The sequence below is a fragment of the Mesoplodon bidens genome, assembly GCF_964165515.1.
Source record: "Mesoplodon bidens genome assembly, chromosome: 2".
Classification (NCBI taxonomy): domain Eukaryota; kingdom Metazoa; phylum Chordata; class Mammalia; order Artiodactyla; family Ziphiidae; genus Mesoplodon; species Mesoplodon bidens.
This window is the reverse complement of record NC_138177.1, coordinates 71023367-71043255: the sequence shown is the minus strand read 5'-3', so window position 1 is coordinate 71043255 and position 19889 is coordinate 71023367. Positions and strand designations below refer to the sequence as shown.

The following is a 19889-nucleotide window of genomic DNA, read 5'->3' as shown; positions in this document are numbered from 1 at the left end:
GACCATGGCAGCTCTGGGCAGCTCTGATTCCAAGGCTGCTGCCAGCTTAGGGAATCCACAGTGTTTGAGATTCAGTGGACTGGAACAGTTAGAGCATCTAAAGGAACAGAGAAAGACCAGTGGGGGTCTCCTCACATCCTCTTGAGAAGACAGCTCTGTGAGTCTAAACTTTTCCAAGGATACAGATGTCTCACCCCACCCTCAGCTTGTGGCATCATCCGTTTCAGCCCCTGGCACAGTCACTCAGCTCTCAGGGCCAGGAGAATGGGAATGGGCAGAGGTTCCCATCCCTTTGGCATGCTTTTAGACAAGTTTTGAGGATGCACTCCTCTGAATTCCACTCACCCTCCTTCTTCATACCCTGCCTTAAAAAACGATTGAGCAGAGAAAGGTTTACGAATGGACATTTCAAGTGGAAGGAATAGAATGGGCAAAGTCACAGAAACAGTAAAGTACCAGGAACTTTGGGAAGTTTGTTATTCAACTGGCATTTTAACTGGTCTTCTTACTTAGTCTCTCCCTTCTCCCATTTGTCTTACACATTGACTATACCCGATTAATCTTGTTTAATGTTTATTTCACTTGTCAAAAACCTTCCCTGGGTCCATCTTAGTTGAAATCCAACACCCTCATCTGGCATTCAAGGCCCTTTCCCATTGGCTAGTGCTCTTTTCTTGACCTGATTTCCCATTGTTTCCCTACATGCATCATGTGGCTGACTCACTGTCCCTTATGTCTGTCACGTGCTCCCTCCCACTCCTAAATCCAAGCCATACATTTTCCTAATATTTCTCCTGTTTCAGGAAGCACTCCCCCTGCATCGAGCTAGCACACGGGGGCTCCCCAGGTGTCAGAATGCTTAGAGCATTCCATTAGTACCCACCCTTGGCCTTTCTCAGAAACCACCTGGCACTGAGATTGGGGAAACCCTCAGCCACATCTGGCCCAGAAGCTCCCTGAAAAAGGGAGCAGCATCTTATCCTTTTCCACTGCCTTTTCCCTTTGGTCCCCATTACCCACTGGATGTGTTATGGTGGTTGGTACTTGTTGATTTCATCCCTACAAGTGCAGGACATGGAGCTGCAGACGGACCTCTCTGAAGGTTCTGGGGAGAAAACAGAAGAGGAGGCAACACAGGAGAATGCAGGGCACAATACGAACTCAGGCTAATGGCATTTTAGAGCAAAGAGACTTCTGATAGGGAAAGAAGAGCTGCCTCAAAGCAGGAGATGTCTTACTCCTCCGTGAACACAGGAGGCAGCAAGGGAGAGGAAAAATAAACTGGCTTTTCTGTGAGACTTGAACAGACAGTCAGCCTCTCTGAGTCTCTGAGCCTCACTCAACTTCCCACCTGCGTGCATAATGTCCTTTTCTTAGGGTAGTTAAGCAGAACAGAGATAATGTTAAGAGCCAGCATATGATTGATGATCAAAAATGATGAAATTTTGCAGCTCAGGAGATCTTCTGGATAAGAGCTTCCCATTATCGTGGATAACCTGATTATCGTCTGTTGGGGACAAACTCCCCAACTCTCAGAGTGTGAAGGAGAGAGGATCCCGCTGTCTAGTGGTTGCTGCAGGGACCAGGTTTGCCGACCCTCTGCTGCCATCAGGTGGCCATAGCTTGCAATGCAGTCTGGCTGATTTGTTAGTAAGTTCCCAATAAGGATAAAACTGAGGAGATTTGGGTGCACGAGGAGTCGGAGGAAAAAGGAGATCCTGGAGGACAGAAGAAAATGGGAGGAGGGTAACTTAGAGTCCCTGGGTAGCATGGAGTGACTGGCCCAGGAGTCTGGTAATCATGCACAAGGCTGTTAAATTAAGGAACCGTAGAGGACTGCCCCCACTCCACGATCCCCACCCACTCCACAATCATCCCAATTAGTATTGCCCACTGGGGTGCTGTGAGATCCAGTCCCACAGACGTCTCCAGCTCTATATGGTTCCATTCTCGCACTCCAGAACCACCATCTTTCTAGCCCATTAATACAACAGACTCCTCCCCTTACAGGGCTTTGCACATGCTGCTCTCTAGAACAGGGGTCCCCAACCCCTGGTCCATAGACCGGTACCAGTCTGTGGCCTGTTAGGAACCAGGCTGCACAGAAGGAGGTGAGTGACAGGTGAGTGAGTGAAGCTTCATCTGTATTTACAGCCGCTCCCCATGGCTCACATTACCGCCTGAGCTCCGCCTCCTGTCAGATCAGCTGTGGCATTAGATTCTCATAGGAGCCCGAACCCTACTGTGAACTGCGTATGCGAGGGATCTAGGGATCTAGGTTGCGCGCTCCTTATGAGAATCTAATGCCTGATGATCTGAGGTGGAGCTGAGGCAGTGTTGCTAGAACCGGGGAGCGGCTGCAAATACAGATTTTCATCAGCAGAGAGGTTTGACTGCACAGAGACCATAACGAATCAATTGCTTGCAGACTCATATCAAAACCCTATCAGTGGGCTTCCCTGGTGGCGCAGTGGTTGAGAGTCCGCCTGCCGATGCAGGGGACACGGGTTCGTGCCCCGGTCTGGGAAGATCCCACATGCCGCGGAGCAGCTGGGCCCGTGAGCCATGGCTGTTGAGCCTGTGCGTCCGGAGACTGTGCTCCGCAACGGGAGAGGCCACAACAGTGAGAGGCCCATGTAACGCAAAAAAAAAAAAAAAAAAAAAAAAAAAAAAAACCCTATCAGTGAGTGACAAGTGAAAACAAGCTCAGGGCTCCCACTGATTCTGCATTATGATGAGTTGTATAATTACTTCATTATATATTACAATGTAATAATAATAGAAATAAAGTGCACAATAAATGTAATGTGCGTGAATCATCCCGAAACCATCCCTCCCCCACCGCCCCCGCCCCTGGTCTGTGGAAAAATTCTCTTCTGTGAAAGCGGTCCCTGGTGCCAAAAAGGTTGGGGACCGCTAGTCTAGAAGACCACACCCCTCCACCCCCACCTTCCCCGTATTTAACTTCCACTCTCTTCTCAGCTCTCAGCCCAGGCATGACTTCCTCAGGTAAGCCTTCCCCAGTCAGCTTCCTTTGGTTCACGTTCTCATGAAGCCAAATTCTTTTCAGAGCACTGTTCTCAGTTGATAATGAAGCATTCATCCATGTGATTAGCTCGTTAGCATCCATCTCTCACTGTGCTGTGTGGGCTGTAGGAGACGCGGCACCTTTCTGTCGTATCCCTAGCACCTGGAACGGAGCCTGATACAAAGCAAAGCCTCAATAACCATCTGATGGACGAACAGAGGCATTTGCAGGATAAGAAAGAAAGATCTGGAGAGTGTTAGGAGTGGTGAGGATCTTTCTGCCAACTCTGAGGCCTGACAGATCTTTTCTGGGCTGCCCCCTCCTCAAAAGAAGATGCATGGGAACCCCGCACACTCATTTCCCACTCCACTCCACTCCACCACACCCTGCCCCTGCCTACTTCCCAAAGCAGGCATGCTGGACTGAGAAAAAGTGTGACAGTCAGCTTGAAGGGAAGGCTAGTCTCTCTGATAAAGGAGTCCACTCTACCAGAGGGGAGAGGGATATGTCTTCCTTGACCACGAGGCTTTGGGTCCTATTGCAGGCCACTTGTAATGTCTCTGCTAAAGCTGGTCAACCACCAAAACAAACACCACCACCACCAGGCACTGGAGGGGCAGGTGGGCTCCCCTTGGGTCTGGTAACAATACTAACCTTTCCTCAGCACCAAGTGACGAAGCACCTTAATTCCTATGGGTTAAAGTGGAAGGGAATGAATGACCCATGGCTTGAGATCCAGACTACACAGCCCAGAAAGCGGGGGTGGGGGGGACTTATCTTTAGAGAGGCATGGAGAGACACAGTCCCATGATTCTAAGCAGTGAGAAAAGCTTCTGAAGGAGGGGCTCTTGGCTCAAGACTCCAGAGTCAAATGCATGAGAGGGAAGAGACAAGGGGACATCTGATAGGATGCTTCCAAGAGGAAGGGTTAACAGTAGGGTTGGACATAGAGGTTCTTCTCCTAGAAAAATACTAATTCCTTCTAGGCTAATGTCAAATGCCCCATAGGGTAACCCAAGCCTAATTGGATGAGGCCATGGATTTTCAAAACACCGTGGCTTTAGTTTGGATTTCACTTGAAAAAGAAGTTAATGTGTCCCAAACTCAGAAAAGATTTTAAAAATCAAACAAAATTATGGTTTTAGAATATGCTATCTTTAAAATTTACCAACCCACAAAGTTGGAGGATGGGGAAGAAGAGAGAAAAGTACTTGGTGCTTCAAATCATTTTGTAAGAGGAAATACTCTTTGTGCCCAGAATTAGGTGAGAAAGAGGGAGAACTTTACTTAGAATTCAGAGTAGGTGAGCTGTTTCCCTTTCAAGAATCTTCTGGAACTGAGCTTCCAGTATGGTTTTATTGTCGAGTTGGAGATGCTGTGAACTCCCAATAATTTCAATATCCAGGAGTCAACACATACCTAATTTAAAAAGGAAAATTTGGGTTTGGTAATCAATTTTCAATTCTCCGTGAGTTTGTTCCTTTCCTCTGTTAATGCAGAAATCGAGAGCCATCTATAATTTCAGTCTGGCAGATTCCACAGAGGGAACATTTAAACTCAGGAGGCTGGAGAAGCCAAAGAGCAGCAGGATGAGTGTGAATTATAACAGAGGTTGTGGTGGATGAGGGAAATGAGGCCTTGGGGGGAGCCTCTGGCATTGGGGGTAGGGTGGCTAAAGCAGCTCTTCCTTCCCAGGCTTTACCTCCTGTCTTTTGGGCCTCCAGGTCTTCACCTCAATGGAGTCTCCACCAAGAACCGCAGACCTTCATGCCAGAGGTGTTGCCTCCTTTCTTTGGTCTGGTTCTCTGTTCTTTTTTTTTTTTTTTTTTTTTTTTTTTTGTGGTACGCGGGCCTCTCACTGTTGTGGCCTCTCCCGTTGCGGAGCAGGGCTCCGGACACGCAGGCCCAGTGGCCATGGCTCACAGGCCCAGCCGCTCCACGGCATGTGGGATCTTCCCTGTCCGGGGCACGAACCCGTGTCCCCTGCCTCAGCAGGCGGACTCTCAACCACTGCGCCACCAGGGAAGCCCTGGTTCTCTGTTCTTGTTGCCTTTGTCTTAGGTTACTTTCCAGACCAGTTTGAGTAGAGTCATCGGAGTGAAATGAAGGAGAGAACTTTTACTAGGTAAGCAGGGTCAGATATGGCAGTGGTGAGTGTACCCTTGTCCCATAAGAAGGCTGGAAGTTGTGGGGAAGAAATAGATTTCTCAAAGAGAGCTGAGATATATGGTAGAAGCAGACTGCCCACACAACCAAGAAAACACCAAGAGAATTGGTCTTGCTCTTTGTTATAGCCTAGGAATGAGTGTCAAACTATTGATCCTGTTGCTCACATGGGGTCATTTTCCTTCCGATGTAACTGAGCAGGCAGAGTAGTTTGCTCAGCAAGGTTGAACAACTGCTTCCAATGCAAATACAGTCCTGAGATGATAGTTCAACCTGAAAATCCTTTGAGTGGTAGGCGGGGCTTCTGAGGCTTTGTGATGTCACTTGAAGATAAGGCTAGGGTCTGACCTGAAGGTTCCTGTCCAGAAACTTCCATCTTCTGGGCACCACCTCCCTTCATGTCTAGCCTCCAGATTGAAAAGAGAGTTCCCTAATTGCCTGAGAAGTTGTCCCTTCAACCCTCTTTTATTTATTTATTAAAAAAAATTTCATTTTGAAGTTATTTTACATATATAGGAAGTTACATAGATAACACAGAGAAGTTCCATATATCCTTCATCCAGTGTCCCCCAGTGCCTTATCTTGTGTAACTATAGTACAAAATCAAAACCAGTAGATGGACACTGAAATAAATGTGTGCATATAGTTATATGGCATTTTATCATACAAGTAAATTCTGGTAACCATGCTGAAATCAAGACACAGAATGATTCCACCATCATGAAGTACTATTGTTCACATTCCATCAGTGGGAGACATGTGTAGAAACTCATCTCCCTTTAAGTCCCTTTACCTCCTCCATTTATAATATAATTTTATTAAATATTCCTTCTATATACATTGATATTGCCATTTAGACAATATTATGCTTTTTGCTTTAATTTTCAAACATAATTTAGAAAACAAGAGAAAGAAAGTCTATTGTATTTACCAAAATTACTCTTTTTCAACTTGGGTCATTTATATTATTTGATCTTCAAGTTCATTGATTCTTTTCCTCCGTCCCTTCCATTCTGCTGTTGAGCTTATCCATTGAGTTTTTAATTTTGGTAATTATATTTTTCAGTTCTAAAATTTCCATTTAGTTCTTCTTTACATCTTCCATTATTTCACGGAGATTTTCTATTTTTTAATTTGTTTCAAGTGTAGTCATAATTGTTTGTTGAGGCATTTTTTTGATTCTTCAAAATCCTTGTCAGATAATTCCAATATCTGTATCATCTTGGTATGGGCATCTGCCGACTGTCTTTTTAAATTTAAGATGAGGTTTTCCTGGTTCTTGGTATGATTTACGATCTTGATTGCCTGCTGGACATTTTGGTTGTTATGAGACTCTGGATCTTATTTAAATCTTCTGTTTTAGCAGGATTCCTCTGACATCATGCCAGTTGTGGGTAAGGGGCATCACCTCATGAATGTCAGGCAGGAGTGAAGGTCCAGGTTCTCCACTCAGCCTCCTTTGTCCACCCAGAGTAGAAGGGAGAGGTAACTCCTCATTTTGGGGTGGATATAGGATTTCAGCCACCCTAGGTGGCCTCCTCTGACACTCTGGCAGGGAGGGGGAGGGGGAGGGGTGTCATTACCTCGGAATGGGGAACTCACTACCTCTGGGCAGGAATGAAAGCCCGGCTCCCCACTCTATCTTCTCTGACACTACCCTGGTGAGGGGAATGGGGAATGGTATCTCATTATAACTGGACAAAGGTGGAAGTCTAGGGTCTCCACCTCCCTGTAAGGTTGGAGGTAGAACCATGATTTTTTTCCATGGTGTTTGGCTGGAGTCAGGCAGTTATTGTCCAAAGCTTCTCAGTCTTGCTGGATTGTCCTTTTCCTAGTCCTTTGACTAGAGAAAGCAAGCAGGCTTTTCTTGGGACTTCATTTTGTCTGTGCCCATTGGCATTTCTGGTTTGTTTCTCCAGCACCCAGCCCATGATATATATGAGGCAAAATGAAAACCCAGGGAACTCACTGTTATGTCGAGCTTTGGGTTCCAAGAACCCTAGTCAGTCTGCCTTTTTCTTCCCACCTTTCAGATCTTCTTATGTTGGTTTTATATAAACTGTCCAGAGTTTTCAGCTGTGCTTAGCAGGAGGAATAAGGAGAACTGAATTTACTCCAGGTGCCTCTACCCCATCCTGTCTGGAAACTCCTGATGCTATACCAAGATTCAGGCAGTTGATGGCAGAATGGGTACCAAAGGATTTGGAGGGCAAGAACTAAGACTAGAGTCTAGCACTGGTACTTTCCAGCGTGTGTGACCTTGGTTAGGTCACTTAATCTCTCTCAGCCTCCATTTTCTCATTAGAAATGAAATTATAGTGATAATAACAAATTTACAGGTTTTTATGTGACTGCAATGAGCTCATAAATGCATAATAACTTTTCAAACCATAAAATTCCATACAAATGGAAGTTATTTTAAATGTGAACTAAGATGGAAGTGAAGTGAAGAAGGGGGGTGTCTAGAGACTATAAGGCAGTTCAAATTTTCTCAAGTTGGTTCTCTCAACTCTTCTATAAACTTTCAAAGATCTGTATATGAATTTCTCCCCTCCCCCCAAGATATCTATGTCAATTCCCTGGAACTTGTGGATGCAACATTATATGGCAAAAGACGTGATTTAATTAAGGATCTTGAGAGGAGGGGTTTATCCTAGATTATCCAAGTGGAAAGACAGAGCAGACAGAGATGAAGCCACAAGCCTAGGAACAAACCTGGAAAAGACAAGGAATGGATTCTCCCCTAGAACCTCTGGAGGGAGTGTGGTATTGACAACACCTTGATTTCAGCCTTATGGCTTCCAGAACTGTGAGAGAATAACTTTCTGTTGTTTTATTTTTATTTTTCTATTTAAAAAAATATTTATTGGGCTTCCCTGGTGGCACAGTGGTTGAGAGTCCGCCTGCAGATGCAGGGGACAGGGGTTCGAGCTCCGGTCCAGGGGATCCCACGTGCCGCGGAGCAGCTGGGCCCGTGAGCCATGGCCGCTGAGCCTGCGCGTCTGGAGCCTGTGCTCCGCAATGGGAGAGGCCACAACAGTAAGAGGCCCACGTACCACACACACACAAAAAAATTATTTATTTATTGGCTGCATTGTGTCTTCCTTGCTGTGGGTGGTCTTTCACTAGTTGTGGTGAGCTGGGGCTACTCTTCGTTGGGGTACACGGGCTTCTCATTGAAGTGGCTTCTCTTGCTGTGGAGCACCAGCTCTAGGCATGCAGGCTTCAGTAGTTGTGGTGTGCGGGCTCAGTAGTTGTGGCTCATGGGCTCTAGAGCGCAGGCTCAGTAGTTGTGGCGCACAGACTTAGTTGCTCTGCAGCATGTGGGATATTCCCAGACCAGGGCTCAAACCCATGTCCCCTGAATTGGCAGGCAGATTCTTAAGCATTGCACCACCAGGGAAGTCCCCTTTCTGTTGTTTTTAGTTTGTGATAATTTGATACAATAGCTCCAGGTAACTAATACAGGAACCTCACAGGTCATCTAGTCCGACTCCTTCATATAACAGGTGAGGAAGCTGAGGCTTGAAGAAGGAAAGTGACCAAGGTAGCATAGTTATTGGCACAATAAGTAAAGGACTGGGATTCTGGTTTCTCCTCTCCCAGAGTCCACTACAACTGTGTCTTTTTTAAAAAAAATTAAACACCTTTTATTGAGGTATAATTCACATGCTGTACAATTTACCCATTTAAAGTATATAGTTCAGGGGAGATCCCTGGTGGCCTAGTGGTGAGGATTCTGGACTTTCACTGCCATGGCCCGGGTTGAATCCCTGGTCAGGGAACAGAGATCCCACAAGTTGTGTGGCGTGGCCAAAAACAAAACAAAACAAACAAACAAACAAAAACGTTTGTTCAGTGTTTTTTTGTTGTTGTTTTAAATTCACAGGGTTCTTCAAACATCATCACAATATAATTTGAGAATATTTTCATCCCTCCCAAAAGAAATCCCATAACCGTTAGCCATTCTTTTCTGTGTCTTTTATAATTCCTTGTTTCGGGCATATTGGTCTTATCTCCCCAGTCAGACTGGACTTCTCAATCTCTTATCTTTTCTACTCTTTTTTCCTTCTCTAGTCTGATGCTTCACCTGGGGCTGTGGTTTGATTGGTAACACTAACTCACTTTATTGATGAAGCTCTGGACCTAGCGGTTTCCTTTATGTTCCCCAGTTATGTTGCTGATTTGCAGGAAATGGCCAAGCAACTCATCATTCTCTGAACCAACTGCCAAAGATATCAGATTGAATTGTCCTTCATTTGTTCCTTGAGAGGCAGGGCCCAGAAACAAGTCACAAAGGGCCAGGCAGTTTGAACTCCCTCCAGTATCTCCAGGGGAAACTCCACTGTGTCACCCACCACAGTGTTGAGGAGGAGGTTACCACTGGCTGGGCCAGCATCTGATGACCTGGATGGTGATGTCTAGAAGCCTAAGGAAAAAAAACAAAGTAGAACATGGTATTGGGACTTCCCCAGTGGTCCGGTGGCTAAGACTTCACAGTCCCAATGCAGCGGGCCTGGGTTTCATTCCTGGTCAGGGAACTAGATCCCACATGCCACAACTAAAAATTCCACACGTGGCAAAGAAGATTCTGCATACCACAACTAAGACCTGATGCAGCCAAATAAATAAATAAATATTAAAAAAAAAAAAAGAACATGGTATTGGGGGACCACTTTCTCCACATTCCTGATGTTTTCTTTCTTAGGACAGAAGCCCTATTACTAACACTCTTGGCCTCTCTCCACTCAGCTTTCACTCCCTCTCCCCCAGGTGCAGAGAGCACCCACTTGGATCTGTTCCTTTCTATATGTTTTACGGAGGTACACCTCCCATGAGTGAGAGGCCTATGGTTTGCCACTGATAATTATGATGGGGTAGTGAGTCAGTCTAATTCTGAAATTCCTGTTTGGAAAAAAAAAGGAGATCCCTGGTACCCTAGTGGTTAGGACTCCACTCTTTCAGTGTCTTGGCCCAGGTTCAATCTCTGGTCAGGGAACTGAGATCCCACAAGCTGTGTGGCATGGCCAAAAATACACCCCACCATCCTGTTAGGAAGCCCATGGTGGCTGCACACCGAAGCCATACCTTCCAGTATGGTCTTTATCAGTTATAAAGGTGAGTGTTGCCGTCTGCCTCATTTATCTATCTCCACTGGTTCAGAACTTGGGTGGAGAAAAGAGACCTGTTATGTACACAGGTGGGGAAAAAGGAGGTGTGATGCATTGACCACTTAGATCCTAACACATGGGTCCTCCATGAACTCTGGAGGTCCTGAGCTGTGATGGTGAATTTTACATGTCAACTTGACTAGGCTAAGGGATACCTAGATATGGGTAAACAAATTTTCTGCATAAGTCTGTGAGGGTGTTTCCAGAAGAGATTAGCATTTGAATTGGTAGACTAAATAAAGAAGATTGCTTTCACCAATGCAGGTCAGCTTATCCAATCCACTGAGGGTCTGAATAGAACAAAAACCTAGAGGAAGAGAGAATTTATTCTCTGTTTAAGTTGGGACATCAATCTTCTCCTGCTCGTAGACATTAGTACTCCTGGTTCTCAGGCTTTTGGAATTGGACTGGATTAAACCACCAGCTTCCCTGGATCTCCAGCTTGCAGATGGCAAATCATGAGATTTCTGGGCCTCCATCATCAAGTGAGCCAATTCCTATAATACACACACACACACACACACACACACACACACACACACACACACATACAGAGTCCTGTTAGTTCTGTTTCTCTGGAGACCCCTGACTATTATATGAGTCTTCTCATCTAGATGATGGTAACAGAATCTCAAGAGCTTCCCTGCTTCCAGAGCCTCTCATTCCCTGTTTACAGAGAGCATTTAGTTTAAAATTTTTATGCAGAGCATTTAGTTTAAATTTCCAATATGGAAGAGAGGAAATTAAATTTCACTGAGCCTCTGTTAAGACATTATCCTTGGTGCTTTGACATGTTATTTTATTTAAAACATAACTCTGAGAGACAGTAATAGCAATAATTTATTGTATTATTTCTTTCTTTACACCAGTTTCTGGGCTTTTTTACCTGCATCAGCTGGCTTAATCCTTTCAGGCAACTGAGGCTCAAAGAGATTGTGTAATTTTCCCAAGGTCATGCAGAAATTAGTTCTAGAACCAGGCATTTAATGTAAAAAAAAAATGTCCAACCTAGTGCTTTTTTTATTCCAAGGCTCTTCCTATTGTAGTGCTGTTATTATATCTTTCAGAATCCTAGAGCAATTCTTAGTTTATCTTGTATTAGTACAAAATCATTCTTGGGGCTTGTAATACCCTCTACTGATTACCTGCTCAATCAGCTCAGCCAATGTTTAAACTCAAGGGGGGAAACTTGACCCCCACATACCATCTTGCACTCCCATCTTCCCCTTTTCCACCTCTGAAGAATCCTTTCCACCTGCAAAACCTCCCTTTCTGTTCTTTAAGCTCACTCCTTTCAGGCCTTTGTGCAGAAGTCTTCACTGTTGGAAGCTGCTACATTCTGATCACCCTAAATCAATATTCTCCCAGCCTTTTAAGTTTGTTCATTTGTTCTTTCATTAATTCATTTATTTGTTCATCCCCAAATATTTGAGCATCTATTTTGCAAAAGACACTAAGCCAGAATGTCTGGGAGAAACAATGATAAATCAGAGGTGAAATTTTGGGGAGCTTACATGATCGCATGTGGTGGGGTTGTCAGGCTGAAATAGTGATAATACCATGGTCCTTCACCGGTGTAGGCACACTTGAAGTAATAAAGGAGGAAAACAAATATGTACTGAATGATATATTAAACATTTTTCCAGGTATGTATATATTATCTCACTTAATGTCCGGGACCCACAATGTTCCTCCCTCCAGCTGTGTTCTGGACACATCCCTTTTGGCCTAAGGGTTCTTGCTTTCTCTCTCTCAAGGTCTCTCTCTCTCTCTCTCCTATGTTTGTAATGTCTTTCTGATGGTTCTTTCTCTTCAGCATATAAATTTAAGTATTATTATCAGTAATAATATTTTGAGCACTTACTATGTGCCAGACCAATACTACAAGTGATGGGCTGTGTAATGTCTCCCCAGAGATATCCTATCCTAATCCTCAGGAATATATGGAAATGTTATCATACATGGTAAAAGGGACTTTGAAGATATGATTAAGTTAAGGATTTTGAAATGGGGAAATTATCCGGGATTATCTGGGTGGGCCAGATGTAGTCACAAGCATCCTTTTAGAAGTCAGACAGAAAGCAATGTGACAACAGAAGCAGAGAGACAGAGAGACAGATAGGGAGAGAGAGAGACAGAGATTGGAAGATGCTCTATTGCTGGCTTTGAATATGGAGGAAGGGGGCCACAAACCAAAGAATACAGGCAGCCTCTAGAAGCTAGAAAAGGCAAAGAAACAGATTCTTTCCTAGATCCTTCAAAAGTAACGCAGCCTTGCCGACCCATTTTAAGACCTCTGATTTCCAGAACTTAAGATAATAAATTTATGTACTTTTAAGGCATGAAGTTTGTAGCAATTTGTTACAGCCACAATAGGAAACTAATACTCCAAGCTAAGTGTCTCTTATCTTTATTTTTTAAAACATTTATTTATGTATTTTTTTCTTTTTGGCTGCGTTGGGTCTTCATTGCTGCGCACAGGCTTTCTCTAGTTGCGGCAAGTGGCGGCTACTCTTCATTGCGGTGTGCAGGCTTCTCATTGTGGTGGCTTCTCTTGTTGTGGAGCACGGGCATGTGGGCTTCAGTAGTTGTGGCTCATGGGCTCTAGAGCACAGGCTCAGTAGTTGTGGTGCACGGGCTTAGTTGCTCTGCGGCATGTGGGATCTTCCTGGACCAGGGCTCGAACCTGTGTCCCCTGCATTGGCAGGTGGATTCTTAACCACTGCGCCATCAGGGAAGTCGTGTCTCTCTTATCTTTAAAGGGAGGGAAGGAAGGAAGGAAGGAAGGAAGGAAGGAAGGAAGGAAGGAAGGAAGGAAGGAAGGAAGAAAGAAAGAAAGAAAGAAAGAAAAGAAGAAAGAAAGAAGGAAAAAAAGAAAGGGAGACAGGAAAAATTCCTTCCTCAATGTGTGTTGTCTCTCCTTTCCATCAAAGTCAAGTTTCCTGAGAAGGGCCCTTTCTACCTCCTTCCTCCACACTTGCTTCTAACCCCACTTTGATCTGGTATTCATCTCTACCGATGAATCATGTTTCCCTAGAGCCAACAACAACCTCTTCATCCCAAATGTATGAACACTTTTCAAATTCCGTCCTGACATTTCAGAATTGACCAATTCCTCTTTCTTGAAACCCTTTGCTTCCCTTAGTTTTGGTAGACACCTGCACAATTTCCCTCCTACCTCGGCTTCTCCTTAGTCCCCTTGCATCCCGTTGCCTTTTTATATGCTTGATGTTTCCCTAGAGTCCACCCTCAGTCTCTCAGTCTCTTTATCTTCTGAAATCCTCTCTGAGTGATCTCATCCATTCTCATGGTTTCAGTGACAACCTGTTGCCAATGGCTCTCGAATCTGTATCTTTGCCCAGATCTCATTCCTTACCCCACACTCCTAAATGTAACCACCCATCGTCTTGCCTAGTTGACTATTCAACGGCACTACAAGCATCTCAAACACTCACATCCCAATTCTTTCTAATTATCTTTCCTTTCAAGCCTGCTTCTCCTCTATACTCAGTCTCTGAAATAAGAAACCTGGGAGTCATGAGAAAACACTCTTTCTTCCTGAGTCCCTGCACTTAGTTTCAATACTGTCAATCCCACTCCTGAATCACATCCCCTCCTCTTTATAATCATTGCTTCTACCTTAGTTCAAACTTTTATTTCCTGGTACTTATTCGTTCTTGCCTGGATCACTGCAATAGTTTAACAATTGGTCTTCTTACTTCTTTTTTCTTTTAAATTGAAGTATAGTTGATTTACAATGTTTTTCTTACTTCTAGTAGTCCTATTCCCTTATAATCTATCCTACTTCATGTTAACAGAGTAATATATATAAATAAGTCAGGACGTTTTACTCCTGAAAATCCATCATTTGGATCCCTGTTATCTTTAAGATAGAGTCCAAATGTCACCATGTGGTATACAAACTCTTCCTTCACTTTGTCCTTCCATGCCTACTTGCCTAGTTTCTTCTCCTTTCATGCTTTCCCATGCATCTTATACTCCTTTATGAAAGACAACTTTCATCAAACCAAAGTAGCAGGTAGCAAAGTGGTGGAGGGCAGCAGTTCTGGACTCAAACTTCCTGGTTTGAGTCTTGGCTTCATCACTTATTAAGTAAACTGTGATTGGGACTTCCCTGGTGGTGCAGTGGTTAAGACTCTGAGCTCCTAATAGAGGGGGCCTGGATTTGATCCCTGGTCAGGGCACTGGATCCCACATGCATGCCACAACTAAGAGTTTGCATAACACAACTAAGGAGCCTGCGAGCCGCAACTAAGGAGCCCATGAGCTGCAACTAAGACCCAGCGCAACCAAAAAAAAAAAAAAAAAAGAAAAAAGAAAGGATAGAACAAAAAATAAATATAAAATAAAATAAAAGTAATTGTTTAAAATAAAAAGTAAACTGTGATCTTGTTCAATACATTTACTTCACCTCTCCCTGCCTTATCTATACCTTATACCTTAACCTCTTCATCTATCAAATAGTCATACTATGTATTTCAAACAGTTGTTTTGAGAATCAAATGAGGTAACACTTGTCAAGCTCTTAGAGTGGCGCCCGACAGTGCTCAGCAAGGGTTTGGTTCTATTATTTCCTGGCCTCTGTACTTGGTGTTTTTTCTGCCCATAATCCTGCATCTCTCCCCTCCCCCTTCCTGCTTCGTCAATTTCTACTTTAAGGCTAAGCCAGTGTTATTTCCCCTGGGAAGCTTTCCCTAACCTCCACCATCTCCAGGCCATAGATGCAAAGCTCTGTCATAGTTCCTGGTGCTGAAATTGTTTTTTTCCCTCACTAGATTGTACCTTGAGAGCAGGAATTGTGTCTTTACTCTAGTGTCCCCAGCAACTAGCATATAAATGCTGCTCCACAAATATTTGTTGGATAAATGGGTAAATGTGATATTCTGGATAAATTCATGTTTTAGTTAATCCAAGAATTTGGCTCTTCAGACAAAATGCTGCTCCCATTTTAAAACAGAGAGTAGACAATTCAGGGCAGGGGACATTAGGAGGATCTTTTGTCTGGAACTGCTTCCTAAGAACGATATCTTATTTCATGCCAGGGCTCTGAGAGCCAAGGGGCATTTTTCCACAGGCCTGTGGCACATCTTTTCCTTTCTGTTCCATTGTGGGGGGGACAGACAGGAAGGAAAAGGGGAGAAGGAAGGAGTGGATCCAGCTCCTGGGAACTCTACCTAGTGTCCGAGCATAGGAATATGCTTATTTTGGAAAGCTGTTCATCCTTCATCCTGTTGCCAGTAGCCTGAAGGGCCCTGGTCAGACATACATTACAGCTCCCTCCACCCTTCTAGGTCAGTCAAAAATATTTTGTTGAACAAATGAATGAAGGAATGTTGCAGCCAGAGGCTGCAGTGCAGTCATAGGAGAAGCCATCCTTTCCATTCCATCACAGAGAAATGGTGGGAAGGGAGCTCCTACTGGATGGAGTCAAACTTCTAAACAACTGCAAAAGGGATTCTGGGCTTGTGAGGAATGGAGCCAAAGTTTAGGGTAATCCCCCATCCTTGGCGGTCTCACAATTTCCTCTCTTGCAAACTTTGCAAATGCTTACAGGGCAGGTTGATCGAATAAAACTAATTGATGAAAGTGCAGATTCTAATACAGCACTTCAGATAGTTCAGAGGGGTTTTAACAACATAACCTGCTATGTAAAGGAGGAGTAGAGCACAACAGCTCTCAGGGACGTAGAGGTATAGCAGGGACAATGGCGTTTCAGCAGGACTCTAGGCTCTTTCAAATCACACAGACTCCTCCCCGAAGCTAGGAATCCTTCATTCATGTATTTAGTGCTATCTGTGTGTGAGGCATTAGGAGACAAAGATGAGCAAAACAGACACTGTCCCAGCCCCTGTGGGGCTTGGTCTCATGGGGAAGATATACTATCAAGAGTCATTTAGAACCTAACATGCTAAGTGTTATAAGGGAGGCAAGGGGACCTTTGGAAGTGATAGATCAGTATCCTGCCTAAGGCTTGGCAGTGTTAGGATTTCTTCCCGGCAGTGATGATATCTACGTTGTTACATAAAACATGAGAAGGAACTAGTCGCAGACAAAGGGAAGAAAAGAAGGTGTTGAGGTGTTTGACAAGTGCTCTCGGCAAAGGAGATGGGTTTTGTTTGTTTTTGGCGGTACGCGGGCCTCTCAGCGTTGTGGCCTCTCCCGTTGCGGAGCACAGGCTCCGGACGCGCAGGCTCAGCGGCCATGGCTCACGGGCCCGGCCGCTCCGCGGCATGTGGGATCTCCCCAGTCGGGGGACGAACCCGTGTCTCCTGCGTCGGCAGGCGGACTCTCAACCACTGTGCCACCAGGGAAGCCCGAGATGGTGTTTTTGTTGCAGGACGTTAAGTAGGACTCATTCAGTACCCTGGAATTGTCAGTTATTCTGCCAAACCAAGAGGTACCATAAAGAGGTGGCAAGTCAGTTCTGCTATCCCAAACCATAGCCCAGTACCCCATCCTCTACCTCCCCAGGAAATAAATAGAAGATGGTGTGGAGGTGGAAAGGGAAAAGGGGTTGATGGAATCATGTGTCTGTCACCAGCCAAGGGATCGAGTGCTGTGCGTTTTGTCCTCACCTCCCCCGAGTGAGGGGTCTCCGAGAGAACCACTCATAGAAATTGATGGGTTGGCAAGGAGAGACTGCATCTCAGTCCGTGGTTGGATACCTGCTGATGAGCTTGCTGATCTGTTTTCTGTGATCATTGGAATAAGGAGTGAGGGTTGACAGGGAAAGGGTTGTCACTCCTACAATGTGGTTTAGCAGGGACATGTGAGTTTCCTGTGAGTCAAAGGAACAGTGTGAAAATCAACACAGCTGGAGCCATCTTGCTGGTCCTCCTCCCAAGAAAACCAGTAGCCAGGGGAGCTTAGTTATACAGCCAAAGGCAGGACCTGAGGCCTTGTGGGAAGCAGTTAGGCTGGAGCAGATGTCCCATCAGGGGACGGTGCGATGGAGAGAGCTCCCAGGAAACTAATCCATGTGCCCATAAGAGTTAGCATTTGGGCACCTTCCAAATGGAAGGTATCCACCATCAGTCAGCTTTAGCCTGAGAGGCAAACAACCAACAGATGGTTGCCATGACATGCCCAGTTAGGTAAAAGGATGTTTTGCCCTTCGTCCCAGACCCTCCTCCAGGTCCCAACACAACAAGTAGCTTAAATTAACAAAAAAGAGAGTTCTATTAAAGGACAGAATGCACCAGTTCCCCAAACTGAGTCCCACGCTGAAGACTGGCTGGTGCTGAGGGGAAGGAAGGAATGTAAACTTGAAATGAGACTGAAGTTTTAAAGTGGACTAACTACACTAGGCTGGACTTCTAATAACTAAGCTAACAGAAAGCTACAGAATCTTTCAGAGCCGAAAAGGGAGAACTGACAAGAGTATGGTGGATGGCATTGCTTAAAAGCAAGCCAGGACTGTGCTCAGCAGAGTTCAGAATGCTTATTACATTGTTTCCACAGGCAAAAAGGCCTTGAGATAAGAAGCAGCCTCTCGTGTTAAAGTACAACCTTGAGGATATTATGCTAACTGGAATAAGCCAGTCACAAAAGGACAACTACTGTGTGATTCCACTTACACGACGTACCTAGAGTAGTCAAGTTAATAGAGACAGAAAGTAGAATGGTGGTTGCCAGGGGCTGAAAGCGATGGAGGGATGGGGAGTTATTGTTCAAAGAGTTCAGAGTTTCAGTTTGGAAAGATGAAAAAGTTCTGGAGACAGACCGTGGTGACGGCTGCATAACAATGTGCATGTAATTAATGCCACTGAAGTGTACACTTAAAAATGTTTAAAATCGTAAATTTTATGTTATGTATATTTCATCACAATAAAAGAAAAACATTTTAAAGATTAAAAAAAAAGAACATAGGGCTTCCCTGGTGGCGTAGTGGTTGAGAGTCCGCCTGCCGATGCAGGAGACGCGGGTTCGTGCCCTGGTCCGGGAAGATCCCACATGCCGTGGAGCGGCTGGGCCCGTGAGCCATGGCCGCTGGGCCTGCGCGTCCGGAGCCTGTGCTTCGCAACGGGAGAGGCCACAACAGTGAGAGGCCCGCTTACCGCAAAAAAAAAAAAAAAAAAGAACATAGTATTTGAAAGTGATTGGAACACAGAGTGAGAGAAGGCTGGAGGAGTAGGAAGAGGCCAGGCAATGAAACCCTTGTTAAGGTGTTGGTACTTTATTTTAGGGGCACAGGGAAGTCATGACACATTTTAATGATCACATTTGCACTTTAGAATAATCCAACAAGTGGTGGGGTGGGAACTGGAGATGGAGAAATCATATAAGCAAGAGATGATCTTGATCTGTGAATGACAGTAGGGATGGAGAAAAGGGGTCAGATGGGATGATATTCAGGTAGATAATTATCAGGAATTGCTGGTAGAGGGGAAAACCCAACAAAACTTCTCTTTCCCCACTTCTCCTTCCAGCTGACCCCCCAAATGCTGTCCCATTTCCAGTTCCTTTCTTTCACTTCATTCGACGATGCTGGACAAATGCTCAGCTCGATCATTTGGTTCTCTGGGGCACTGCGCTTAGGAGGCAGCTTGGCTGTCCTATGGGGACATGGAGGGCAGTGGGCACCAATAGTTTGCAAACAGCCCCTCCCAGCAGTGCGAAGAGACAGGCTGAGTCTCAAATGTCATCCAGGTTTCACAGACCAGTAGGTCCTAACGGAAGATTAAATGACTTGCCCAGTACCCCACAGCTGATTTGTTACAAAGCGCAAATTTCAACTCCAGCTTTAGGGATCTTATTATTATTTTTTTTTTTAGGGATCTTTTAGTAACACTTCATTGCTGCTCCCAGATGTTAAACAAGCGAAAGAAAATGAAAAAAGGGCACGAACCCGCACAGCAACGAAAACAATCAGATTGACTGTCGGGTCTTCCTCTAGGTGTGCACGTGCTGCAAGTCCGAGGCCCGGCGCGGCCAAGGTAAAGAAGTGAGTACGTGCTACCGGAACGAGGCCAGCCCCGGAACCGGTGGGACAGTGCGCATGTGCTGCAGGTCCTAGGCCAGCCCCGGAAGAGGTGGGGAAGGAACCTAAAAGGAGAGGGTTGGCGCTATCCGTCAGCCTAAGCAGCCCACGTTCGGTTAGCAGAACCCATGCCATGGACGACCCCTTCCTTACACCTAGGACCGCTGCCTTACGGTCTGGCCGTAAGCACTGCACCTTTGGATTCCCCGAGGGCCAAAGAGAACACGGTACCGGAAGCGCCCTCTTCTCTCGCGGCTTTTCCGGGGGCAGAGGAAATTGGCGAAGCCCATTGGCTAGTGGGGATCAGAACGGGGTGAGTCACTCGGCCGGCGCGTGGGGCACTATGGGTGTTGTAGTTCCGGGCACCAGGGTCCAGTCTTCTAGAGAGAAATCTTGAAGTCCAGTGGGTGCAGGGAAGCTGCTTGCACAGGGAAATCGGGTATGGAGTAGCTACGTGGGTGTGGCTCTGTTCTGTTATTTCTTTTGGGTGAGACCTCGCTCTTTCTGTCTGCCTTCAGGGGCC

General features: G+C 45.3%; 1 protein-coding gene and 1 long non-coding RNA gene across 2 annotated transcripts; both read right to left on the bottom strand.

Annotated features, from left to right (window-relative positions):
• Positions 1-4851: 4851 nt before the first annotated feature.
• Positions 4852-5594, bottom strand: SMIM42 (small integral membrane protein 42; the record flags this gene model as incomplete). Its single annotated transcript, XM_081258128.1, is given in 4 exon segments — positions 4852-5085; positions 5089-5130; positions 5133-5245; positions 5543-5594. Coding segments are annotated over 4 exon segments (261 nt in total). The 3' UTR covers positions 4852-5031.
• A 3281-nt stretch (positions 5595-8875) lies between these two features.
• LOC308613181 lies at positions 8876-19365 on the bottom strand. The gene is made up of 3 exons (XR_014015225.1): positions 19235-19365; positions 11880-11950; positions 8876-10862 (listed from the first exon to the last, which is right to left on the bottom strand). It is a non-coding gene; the product is annotated as an uncharacterized lncRNA (long non-coding RNA).
• Between the last annotated feature and the right edge of the window lie 524 nt (positions 19366-19889).